The following is a 13412-nucleotide window of genomic DNA, read 5'->3' on the forward strand; positions in this document are numbered from 1 at the left end:
CATGCGGATTAAGGGAGAGGTGGGCTATCGCGTCAACGGTTCAGGAAAGATGCGTATAGGCTTGTAAAGACGGGAACGCAAGGGTGGCGTTGATTGATTGATTTATTCAGATTTGTCCGCTCTGGGACCTGTTCTCAGAAAAGTGCGTATTCAGGCTCCCAGAAAGCGGTTCCGTGTGGACGAAAGGTGCATACGATAAAATACTTTGACGGATACAACCAAAATCGTTTTCGTCTGGACATGGCCTGAGTAGCGGGAGCTGTGGCTCTCCTTGTTTGTTTGGGGGGGTGCGGTTAAACATGTCGTACGTGTGTGTGTGTGTGTGTGTGTGTGTGTGTGTGTGTGTGTGTGTGTGTGTGTGTGTGTGCGTGCGTGCGTGCGTGTGTGTGTGTGTGTGTGCGTGTGTGTGTGTGTGTGTGTGCGTGTGAGAGACTGAGGTGGAGAGAATACAGTACCAGCAGAGACCCTCTTCCCTGCCAAAGAGCAAGTTTGATTGAGAGGCCATGCTGTAGAAGGGAGGGGAAAAAAAACAAGCATGTTTGAAAATCTAACACAGGAAGGAAAGAGTGGGCGGAACACACATAACTGGCAGCTAGCGATGACCATTCCAGACATGGCTGCCATTATTACCAGGACTCAGGAGCTACACTAAATCACACTGAGCCGCTGTTATAGGGACCTGCAGAAGTCTAGCATCCTGCTTCATAAATTACAGAAATGTGAGAGTGCCTCTGTGGTGTGGATGTTGTGTTGAATAAAAACACATTCCCCTTTGGAATTGAGCTGAAGTATCATTTTGCTTCTCCGGCAGTTAAGTGCCAAATAAAAGTGATTTCCCCCCTGATCTGTGCACTGTGCGTACACACTGATTGAACCATCACCAAACCCCGCCCACTCTTCTTGATCCGCCAATCGCGACTGCTGCCTGCTTGGAAGCGACAGTTGTGATTAAAGGATGGTGAAAAGAGGGCAGGTTTGAGATGGCTCAATGCCTCCAGGAGTGTTCTTTTACTGGAGAGGCTCTTCACAGTATGTGCGTCTGTAACTGGATTCACCAAAACACATTGGAGAGATCACAGGTCAACTGTGTGGGAATGTGTGTGTGTGTGTGTGAATGTGTGAATGTGTGAATGTGTGTGTGTGTGTGAGAGACAGCACAAAATGCACACAGACAATAAGACAGACAAGCAGAAATAGAGTCAAAGACAGAAGGAAAAGAGCGCCATGACAAAGTGAGACAGAATCGTATAAACCGAACACTCCACACGTCTCCTATTGCACGGCATTGATTGCGCCCACCATTGATTATTGACTCGTATTTCCCGTGCGAAAACCCACACGGCCACATGGCCTGACCGACATGCGACAAGGACAATGAGGACGACGCGGACGCACAACGCTGCCGAGAAGATCCCTTTCATTTCCTCCCAAAGCACCGCGAGTCACATGCGTCACCTCGACACCGACACACACACACACAGAGCCCAACCCCCCCCCCCCCCCACGAGTCACATGAGTCACCTCGACACCGACACACATACACACACATGCAGAGCACAACCCCCCCCCACACGAGTCACATGCGTCACCTCGACACCGACACACACACGCACACACACACACACACACACACACACACACACACACACACGCAGAGCCCAAAACACACACCCCACGAGTCACATGTGTCACCTCGACACCGACACTGACACCGACACACACGCACAAACACACACACGCAGAGCCCAAAACACACCCCCCACCAGGCAATTGGAATCCGGAAAACGATTGTATAAAAAAGTGAAGTGGAAAAGTGAGGCGGGGGAAAGGGAGAAAGCGGAGGCGGTCACGGCATTAACATTTAGATTGGGGAGGAGGGGGAGGAGGGTGCGAGTCAACAGGTGCCCGGTGAGTCGAAACGGGAGCGTGGCGCCTGATTGGCCATTCAGCTGAAGAGGGGGAGACGCAAAGGAAGGAGTAGAGAGAGAAGGGGGGGGGTGGAAGAAAGCAAAGAGACGACAGAAATCACTTCCGCCGCTTCCCCCCGCGGAGAGGTAAACCGGGGATGACAGCAAAGGCGAGGCCCCGGCAGCCAAGCCGTCAATCACGTCTGATTGGAAGTGTTGCCGCTCACCGCGAAAGCTCACCGTGTGATCAAAATCACAAAGCAAAACCCAGCGAGCTTGTGGCACACAGCCCCACTGGAGTCACACACCAGCATGGGAGGGAGGGGTGGTTTACACAAAACACTCCTTTGAAATAAAATAAGTTAATAAAATAAGTGGTGAGGGATTTAGGTAAGACTAGATCCAGGTCAGGGAATAGATCATAGGTCGTCATCTCTGATCATAGATCATAGGTCACCTTATGCACCAATACGTGAGTTGTTGACTGGATAGGACGTTTTGCATATGGGGCATTTAGACTTTTAACCAGAATTATATTTTTATGGTGTGAATTAAACTTACCAACATGTTCTATGTCTCTGCAGATGCTATTTTCTACTTAAATTTTTTTCCTCAAGTTAGGTTCTACTACAGTTGAAAATAGTTGAGGAAATAGTGTATGCAGTTCATTAGGGCTGCTCTCTGCCAGGTGAGGTCATCTGGGGGAGTTGCTCAGGGGGCAGAGCTCTCGAGACAAAGTATACGCTGGTAAGTGTTGTGTCTGATTTGGGTTGAAAATCAGTGAAGTGGCCCTTTAAGAGTGGCAGCTGATTGTGTTTAATACAGTTCACTATAATGACCAACATTAATTGAATGTAAAAAACGATCCACCTCCCCCTTGCACACATTCACTTAGTTTGAGTTAGTACTTTAGTTACTAAGAGTTAAGGAGTCTATGTCCTCTAAGTGATGTCATCTGGTAGTGTTTAATACAGTTCACTATAATGACCAACATTAATTTAATGTAAAAAATAAATACATTAACAACTGTCACAGCCTAAAGCCTTGTGGAGGGATGGAATATATCGTTTTCATATTAAGAAGTTGTTTTATAATATATTGGTAAATACAGTGAAGAGGGCGTTTTAGAAACTCAAATTAAAACAAAAATAACAACTAATCTAATGAACTAAAGAAAAATGTATTAAGAAATCTGTTTGATGGAAGACTGGGACATGTATTATGTCTGTTTGATGGAAGGACATGTATTAAGTCTGTTTGATGGAAGGACATGTATTAAGTCTGTTTGATGGAAGGACATGTATTAAGTCTGTTTGATGGAAGGACATGTATTAAGTCTGTTTGATGGAAGGACATTATGTTTGTTTGATGGAAGGACATATTATGTTTGTTTGATGGAAGGACATGTATTATGTCTGTTTGATGGAAGGACATTGTTTGTTTGATGGAAGGACATATTATGTTTGTTTGATGGAAGGACATGTATTATGTCTGTTTGATGGAAGGACATGTATTATGTCTGTTTCATGAAAGGACATGTATTATGTCTGTTTCATGAAAGGACATGTATTATGTCTGTTTCATGGAAGGACATGTATTATGTTTGGATGTATTATGGGTGAACAACATGTTTGAAGGTAATAACTGATCAGTAAAGACTAAAGACTAAAGATATTAAAAAATAGCCTATTTGTTTCTCTCCACAGTAGAAACATTGCTTTTGCTGTTGTCACACACACACGCACGCACGCACGCACACACACACACACACACACACACACACACACAAACACACACACACACACACACACACACACACACACACACACACACACACACACACACACACACACACACACACACACACACACACACACACACACACACACACACACACACACACACACACACACACACACACACACACACACACACACACACACACACACACACACACCCCTTTTCAGTCAGGGACCCAAGTAAATGTAACCCTTACAGGGGTGTAAAGTACTTGAGTAATTGTACTTCGTTACAATACTTAAGTACTGTTTTTGGGGATTTGTACTTTACTCAAGTATTATTAGGTTTGTATACTTGTACTTTTACTCAATTACATTTCAGAGAAAAAAAACATACTTTTTACTCCTTACATTTAAAATGCAGACCTACAAAGTACAAATCTCGCAGGTCCAACTATTTAAATTCGTATATTTGTTTCTCTGGCCGAACTAACGTTAACGTTATTAATCCTGCGGCCGCACTTTATTTAAAAACAGCCAATCAAATCAACATCAATGGAAAATTAACCCGCCCAGGGCCATACCCATGCTGATTGGTCCTTGTGCAAGACTAGAAAGCTGGATCTTTGATTAAACACCTGCTATCAGAAGAATAGACAAGCTACAGAAGATGGCCACAAACGATAGTACGAGTGATGAAGTGGACGAAACGGAACATTTCATTGCCCCGGAATAAAAAAAGGTTTTTACTTTTACTTTTTGGTACTTAAGTAAGTTTAAAAGTAGAAACTTTTTGACTTTTACTCAAGTGTGTTTTTAGGCAGATACTCTGACTTTTACTTGAGTACGATTTTGAGACTGTACCCATACTTTCACTTAAGTATCATTTCTGGGTACTTTTTACACCCCTGATTACCCTTACCCGTGTGGGTGGGTAGTACTGGGGATCAGGATCTAAATCCTGGCCACAGCAACACAGTGTATTGGTTTGGTGTTTATGACTCATCATGGCACCTGGGAGGGACCTGGTGCTGTCAGCACCCCCCCTCCTCTTTGTTCCTGACACTCAGTGGTGAGAGAACCCCTGATACCAAACTTCTACAACCACACGAACAGCATACTATAGTAAGTACCCCCACATGGAACAAACAGAGCACCGGTTGACACAGCAGAGCAAGACCACCATAACATCAACACCAACACACATGGAAAATGGAAAAAGTGTTTTAAATAATTGTATATGTATGTCAGTTCTTCCTCGTGGGTACATCATCACTGAGTTTAGCACATATGTGCCGCACAAACTGACATCTAGACATTAAACATTGGCCACACAGCATTACATCCTAATTCATTCACCTCAGGTTAGCAGCAAAACTGGAGATGCAGTTAGCCATGTCCCCATTCTGTTTATCTGCGCCCCACATGCTGTGGAGAAGAGGGGGACAATAAAGAAGCCGTTACAAACAGCTCCCCCTTGCAGTCAGCTTGGAGAATTACAGCACCCTTGGACTGGAGCTACACAAGAGATTTACAACTTTCTTTCTTTTTTTGGCACGTGACCCAATAATAAGGTAAAAAAAAAATATATATATATATATATATATATATATATATTTATATATATATATATTAATGTGACCCCTAAAATATGTGAAAAATATGTGAAAAAGAGGAAGAGTGTTTTCATAAGTGTTTACTGGAGCACCCTCAGGTGGAGGATACTGGGACATGTATGTATGCTAAGGTGGCTAATCAGCATCGCCGGTTACTCTGTGCCTACAGCAGGTGGGCTAATGTTAGCCGCCTGGCCTAGCTAATGGTTACTTTATGCCTATGGCAGGTGGGCTAACATTAGCCGCCTGGCCTAGCTAACGGGGCTCTGTGCCTACAGCAGGTGGGCTAATGTTAGCCGCCTGGCCTAGCTAAGGGTTACTCTGTGCCTACGGCAGGTGGGCTAATGTTAGCCGTCTGGCCTAGCTAACGGGGCTCTGAATCAGTGCTGTGGGACTCCAGCTGGAGTAGAGCTGGGAGAGGGGGAGTTATCTAGGTCAACAGATAGATGAATCAACCGCGCTGAGGGTGATATTGCGGCTTTGCACGTGAGGAGTGCCTCAAGTAGGTTATGTGCATGTGTTGCAGCTCGTGGAGGGAAGAAGCGAACCGTGAGTGAGAATCGTGAGGGCATCCTTTGTCTAATCACTGCTAATCAGTGTAATTGGTCTCAAAAACCTTGGTGGCGGGGTCGGAAAAAACAACAACAATGTATGATTTGCGTAAAGCTACAGTCAATGCAGCGGACGTGGAGATTGGCCCAGTCTGACCCTAATGACGTTTCGAAGAGAGGGAACTTACACCAGGTTGCTGAGCGATGCCAAGCTGAGCTGCTGAGGCTGTTGCTGTTGTTGCTGGTGCTGGGAGACTGCTGGTTGCTGCTGCTGCTGCCAGGTGGCCATATTGCCGGGCACCAGCCCTGGAGGTGTGAAGGTCTGGAGCGCTGTGAGCTCTGCACTCGTCAGCTGGTACTCTGATGAGAGGGAGAGATGGAAGGAGGAGGAGAGATATTGAAAGAGTGAGAGAGAGAGAGGACATGGTGGGAACAGGAAGGGATTGTTTTACATCACACAACTTTTGGCGCATCAATATTAATCGCAGCAAATCCATATTTATGGAGACCTTTGAAGAGGAATTGCTCCAGAAGCCACTCACGAGCTGCACAGAGTGGATATGCAGAATAGTTTGTCAGACTGAGACTTTCTCTAGTTTTTCCTCCTCGGCTGCCAAGCTTTGGACAGATAACAGATAACACAGCATTTATCCTTCTCTTGTCATGATGTTATGATGGCCCCCGCCAACACGCTGCTGCTTACAAATGGTGCGCGTATACATAGAGGCTCACGCGGCAGACGCGATGCCCAGCCTTACCAGTGTTGTAGGCAGTCTGCATGCTGGAGAAGGGCGCTAGGAGACTCGGTGTCGCCACGGAGACCACCGGCGTGGTGAGCGTCTGTGCCACCTGAGAGCTGCCTAACCGCTGGGCATTCTGGGAAGACAAGAGAGAGGAGCGGGAAGGAAGTTGAACACCGGGGGAGGACTAAGTGAATACTCACGTATTGATTGAGGGGAATGATGTTATAGAGACAAGGCTCAGAGCCAATGATCTCAGCTGACTGGAGTGTTGTTAGTGTAATGGTAAAACATCCATGGACCTTTTAAATCATGTACATACAACATCTATTCTGTCCTACTCATCGTATAGTTCATTGTCCGAGATATTTATTTATTTATATAAATATTCATGTTTACATTTAGATATTTATTGGTAATGCTTTGTTTAGATTTTGTGGGGGAGTGGGGGAGATACAATAAAACACACATATAATAATATATAATGAAGTATATAATATAGTATATTTCACTAAGGTAATCACAATAAAGAAGGTAATCAGTCTATAAATGCTTTTTTTCATCTACATTGTTTCAAACTCAACCAAGGTCAATGTCCTGCAAACCCAATACTGTTGTGCAGGACTGTTTATAGTTTGGAGATATGTGTGTAAGATTTGGTGCAAAATGAGGTTGTGTGCTTTTCCTTTCTTTAGTTTATTGTGTGTGTGAAGGGTCCCTTTAAGACCAACCAGCAGAGCCTACGTGAGTCGTGGATCCAGCATTATGCTTCATTGTAAGAAAAATATGGGCCAGTTCCACTACCAATCATGTATTTTTCCCTTATAAGGTGCTGGCGGCAGGGAGGACAGAGCACATGACTTCATCCATTTTCAACAGCAATAATGATAATGGTTAGCATGTGGAGCTACAGTACAAAGCTTTCAACCATGGAGCACAGTGAGAGGCTGTGTGACTGAAAACAATGAACTCATGCAACTCATACGAGTCAGTTTCAAAGGGAAGTTCATTACCGTATGACCAGTTATGGAGAAGAATTACAAGACGCAACTTAAATCATTCCAGCGAAACCATCTATATACACACACTGCAGAATGTCTCATTTGCGGACACGACTCTCTCTGTGTCGGGTCTTGACTTTTTCCGAGACGACAACAGGTGAAAAGTGTCTTTGGTGAGGCAACACGGTCACAGAGGCCCCCGGACCGGCCGCGTGATGTGGCGTCACGGTGGACGGTGAGGTGGAGACATGCTGACAGGTAGGCATGCAGCAACCAGGCCCACAGCACCACCACCAGTGAGTGAGAGCGGGAATGCATGCTGGAAGGGTGCACACACTGATATGTGTTTGTGTGTGTGTGTGTGTGTGTGTGTGTGTGTGTGTGTGTGTGTGTGTGTGTGTGTGTGTGTGTGTGTGTGTGTGTGTGTGCGTGCGTGCGAGCACAGAGGTGTGTTTGTGTACAGTATTGAGAAGTGTGCACTAGAAATGTCTGTGTCTATATGCAAGTGTCTATTTAGAGATGTGTGTGTGTGTGTGTGTGTGTGTGTGTGTGTGTGTGTGTGTGTGTGTGTGTGTGTGTGTGTGTGTGTGCGTGCGTGCGTGCGTGTGTGTGTGTGTGAGGTCAGCGGTACAGTATGTGTGTGCACCATGCGTGTGTCGAATGCTAGTGGGATTGAAGGGGTCAGTGTGTCGCGCTCCAATGTGTCATCATGTCTCTCTCTCTCACAGGGCCATTGAGAGTTTCTCTCTCTCTCTCTCTCTCTCTCTCTCTCTCTCTCTCTCTCTCTCTCTCTCTCTCTCTCTCTCTCTCCCATCTTCCATTGTCACAACTCTGTAGAAAAATCACTCATTCATCCTCCAGTGTCCTGCTATATTGTAGCGACAACCACGGCCATATATGGAACTGACACATGCACATGCCGAGGTGCACACCCACAATGCACTGGTGACAGAGTGGGGGAGGGGGGGGGGGAGACGCCACGTGCCGCGACCCTGTGGTTGTGGAAGGATTTCTGACCACTCGTTTGTAGCGTACAGATTTAACATTTGGGGAAAGAATTACAAAATCTTCTGAACTCAATCTTGTACGTACTTTAGACTTTTTTTTTCATAATATTTTAAATGCAGTTACACATCATTGGACCAGTAGGTATCTGATCAGATGGGTAGAACCGCAAAGACCCCTCCCCCTCCTAAATTCTTTATACACCCCAAAGAGAAGTCCAATCTGATGATGGTAAGAATAAGTAACACTATAGAACACAGTTTGTGTTCTTTTTTCTTTTACACAGAACCACATTATGACTCAGGTGAAAATATCTATCCGAAAAACAATGGTCAAAATACTTCAGGAACCGAGGCGACCGTGTGGCTCCTCTCCCTCTATGCACTCCTCATCTAGACTAGAGCCTTGGTCTGCGTTCACACCATGCATTTCTCTAGCATGCAGAATCAGCTAGGTGAGAAAGAGAGCAGGCTAAAGTCCGCTGTTGATTTGGTTGTTGCTCGCGCTCCTCCCCCCGCGAGGAGAGAAGCGAGGGCCGCTACGTTCCAAATAAACAGGAGGGTGAAAAAGGCACGGTGTAAACGCAGCCTTAAGACTCTGCCACACACACTCAAGTCACCGCGTGTGTGTGTTCAGGTAACAGTGCTTGTTCTGGTCGTGCCGATACCTCTAGTTCTAGTCACAGCAACACGAGTGCAAACGAGTCTGTGTGGTTGTGATACATTTGCCGACGATGCCACACACTCATGCCTGGTGAGATCCCACACCATGTCCCCCGAAAAAGAAACAAACACATCCATGAGTCTACATGAGTCTACATACATGAAGTCTATTCACCTCAGTCACCAACTCCAGCTCCTCCTCTGTCTGCGTGGGAGGGGCAGGGGAGGGAGGGGGGGGTCCCAGGGGAGGTGAGGGGAGGGGGTAGAGAAGAGGACCGTTATGCTTTTCTTAACACCAACCAGTTGGCGTCATTTGTTTCCAAGTTTGACCTGGAGACAACCTTTTTTTTCATTTTTCTTTTCACATCCTTGGTGTACGTGTTGGTATAATCTCATCATCAAATGCGCAGAAGTTCCAGTGCCGTGTATGTTCATAATTAGAGACAGCAGTACAGTGATGTATAACATTCAAAACTGATATTGATATTGATATTGAATATTAAGTTAGACCAGCATGGATCCATGTCAATGATATAAACCGTAAAGAATTATACATGTATTTTTTTAAGGTTAATCAAAAAAAATATTCCTTGCAGCAGAATTATAAATATCAACAAACTGTCCTCTGAGGACATTTCAAATGTACTTAACTAATGATGGTATCTAATGTACTTAACTAATGATGGTATCTAATGTACTTAACTAATGGTGGTATCTAATGTACTTAACTAATGATGGTATCTAATGTACTTAACTAATGATGGTATCTAATGTACTTAACTAATGATGGTATCTAATGTACTTAACTAATGATGGTATCTAATGACTAATGATGGTATCTAATGTACTTAACTAATGATGGTATCTAATGACTAATGATGGTATCTAATGTACTTAAATAATGATGGTATCTAATGTACTTAACTAATGATGGTATCTAATGTACTTAACTAATGATGGTATCTAATGTACTTAACTAATGATGGTATCTAATGTACTTAACTAATGATGGTATCTAATGTACTTAACTAATGATGGTATCTAAATGTAGTTAAATAATGATGGTATCTACTGTACTTAACTAATGATGGTATCTAATGTACTTAACTAATGATGGTATCTAAATGTACTTAAATAATGATGGTATCTACTGTACTTAACTAATGATGGTATCTAATGTACTTAACTAATGATGGTATCTAATGTACTTAACTAATGATGGTATCTAATGTACTTAACTAATGATGGTATCTACTGTAAAATAGAGGAAACAATATATCATTTGAAGATTCTTGGTTTGATTAATTGAATACTTACATATTTTGTGGGTTCATTTTATATGTTTTTATATTTATAAGGTATTTTATTATTTCTTTATTATACTGGATATGTTTAATGAAAACACAGATAATGTTGCATACATAATAGCCTATATCTCATGTTGGATTTAATTATTGCCACAGTATCAAAGAAAGAAGCTAAATCTTCTTTTCACAGTGGCTCCTGGGGCTCTGCGTCGAGAGCTTCTTGTGTTACGGATATTAAGTCTATAGGTATCTCTGTGATATGATCTACACCTGCGTTTGAACCTGCATCTTAGCAGAGAGGAGGATGAAGCTGGACACTTTCCTGGAGAACCCTTCCCACCCCCTCTATAATGCTCAAGATATGGAGCATGTTCAGCTACAGACTCATCCCAACACTCCACTAACCGCTGCCAGTCCTATGTGCCAGTAGCCATCAGGCTCCACAACCGGGGGCATGGACTGCTGCCAGCAGCTGGAGAACTAACAGCATCAGAAAACTTGAGAACTGTTAGAAATGTCTGACTACTAAACCCTGCACAGACTCTAGCACAGTGCATATTATGACCGATAGGATATTCAGACCCTCATCTGCACCTTTTTGTCTACAGTTTTTATTAATATGGTATATTCATATTCAAATGTTGTATTACCTATATTTATTATCTTTCTATTACCCTGCCCATACCTGTACCTAGATCACTCAAAGATCACTAAAATCTGGGTCTGCTCTATAGACAATGAACGGGGCACTGACATTGGGGGCCCATGTGATGTTTTGTTTGAGCTCTTTTTTTTTTTTTTGCATTCTGATTCAGGCCAGTCTGGAACGCTAGTATATAAACCTCATTCTGATGTGAGATCTCAACATTTACCATTGTATGGCTCCGCATATATTTATTGTCATGCAGCCTTGCATTTGACATCCGGGTGACATCATACAGCCCTGCATTTTACATCCGGGTGACATCATACAGCCTTGCATTTTACATCCGGGTGACATCATACAGCATTGCATTTTACATCCGGGTGACATCACAAATGGCAGGGTTCTCTCTCTAATGTCTAGCTGTCTTGACCCGGAACAAAGGAGTCAGATATGTGAATTCTTAACACTTTGAATGCCCAACCCGAGTTTTCTCGGGTTTACCCCCCGCGAGAATATTCGTTTTTTCTCGTTTATTTTATTTTATTAGCGATCTGAATTCATATTTCATCAGCCGAGTCTACCGTTGGTAAATCAGCCACCCCAGGTGCTCAGATGTGAAAAAAGCGCCCCCTATCGTCTCCCAGATGGTAATTCACCCTTTTGGATTGGACTCAATAAAAATGCATGGGAAAAAAAAAACCCAGACTCCACATTTTACTTCTCACGCATGTAACCGGGGCCGATCAGCTTCATGTTGGACCCTCAGCACAGCGTGTATACGCTGTTTTACAGTATACGCGTGGGATCAATAAAAGGATCGATTTTTGGAATGGTCGATCAGGAATTGGAATAATCCAATTGGATACCATCTGATCTCAGGTAAGGAATCTATTTTACCAGTCTTAGGATAATCAGACCTGTTTTCACGGAGATATAAGCTTTCCCCCTATATGTGATATGGCTGTTTTGATCAGGAAATAAGATATTCGATTTACAGCTTGCGGCACCAGCGTGCATACGTACACATATACTATCGATAATCTAGCGTTTATTTGAAAACGATTCATAAATAGGCCGAACAATGACAACGTTCTAGAATATTACAGTACATCAGCGTTTATCAGGGATTCTTTTTTTCTTCTTCTTGAAAACGAGGGCTTTTCAAAATGCTATAAAACGGAAATGAACAGATAAAAAAAACAATCCGCTTCGACAATGTTGACTGGAAATGGGTCATTGATAATGCGAAGAGCAGATTAGACACATAGCCATAATTTAAAACATAGATTAGCCAATAATAATGTTAACATTGAAGTGGTTGCTGGGCATTCAAGGGGGTAAAAAGGAAAACACGGCCGGCTCTGAAAGTGTTAATGACGTTTCTTGGTCGACTCTCTTCCAAAGACACAAATGACAGATGTAGTTTAGCCTGGAGTGGCTCGATAAGACGACGAATGCTAGGCTGACTTTGTGGTTTTGTTGTTTGTTTGAGCTCGAGATTAAATGTTTATTTGAGATTCCACGCTCCAAGTTTATTTTTATGTTGGTGAGAACCGCTGTCAGCCAGAAAATGCACCTCCATCCCTGGGAAATCCCCCTGGATACTCTCACAGTATCTTTTTCCCCCAATGAATTCTCTATGCACATCGTGTGTGTGTGTGTGTGTGTGTGTGTGTGTGTCTGTGTGTGTGTGTGTGTGTGTGTGTGTGTGTGTGTGTGTGTGTGTGTGTGTGTGTGTGTGTGTGCGTGCGCGAGTGAGAGGGGACCGGCTCCTCTCTCATTTCTAGCAATAAAAGGAAAGTATACAGATAACGCTCACTAATACAAACTGAACTCCCCGACGACCCAAGAATAACATATTCCAATCCGCCCCAAAAAAAACAACACTATTCCCACTTAAAGCAAGCTTGTCTTTCTGTCAGCCCATATCCTCCTGACAAACTTCTGACACACTGTGTCCTGACGGGGCCGCCGTGGTCCTTACCAGCTGCATGAGGCTCTTGCCGCTCTGCGAGGTGATGACCCGCAGGTCGGGTTTGCGGCTGTTGGCCATCTGAGGGCCGGGCGGAGGGGGAGACTTGGCCGGAACTACTTTCCCCAGGCTGTTGCCGTTGGAGATGGAGAGGAGGCCCGGGGAGGCCCTGGCACTGATGTAGCCGTTCACTGTGTAGGGGAGGAGAGAGAGAGAGAGAGAGAGAGAGAGAGAGAGAGAGAGAGAGAGAGAGAGAGAGAGAGAGA

General features: G+C 44.0%; 1 protein-coding gene across 1 annotated transcript in view; it reads right to left on the reverse strand.

The window, feature by feature from the left end:
* The window catches only part of mef2d (myocyte enhancer factor 2d), a 105726-nt gene that overhangs the window by 12000 nt on the left and 80314 nt on the right, over positions 1–13412 (reverse strand). The window contains exons 4-9 of the mRNA XM_084336612.1: positions 13159–13337; positions 9397–9426; positions 6572–6689; positions 6002–6173; positions 5006–5074; positions 456–506 (exon numbers count right to left, since the gene is read on the reverse strand). Of these exons, the coding sequence (XP_084192738.1) occupies positions 456–506; positions 5006–5074; positions 6002–6173; positions 6572–6689; positions 9397–9426; positions 13159–13337 (619 nt within the window). The remainder of the gene's footprint in view (positions 1–455; positions 507–5005; positions 5075–6001; positions 6174–6571; positions 6690–9396; positions 9427–13158; positions 13338–13412) is intronic.

This window comes from Notolepis coatsorum (assembly GCF_963971535.1).
Source record: "Notolepis coatsorum genome assembly, chromosome: 19".
Taxonomy (NCBI): Eukaryota; Metazoa; Chordata; class Actinopteri; order Aulopiformes; family Paralepididae; genus Notolepis; species Notolepis coatsorum.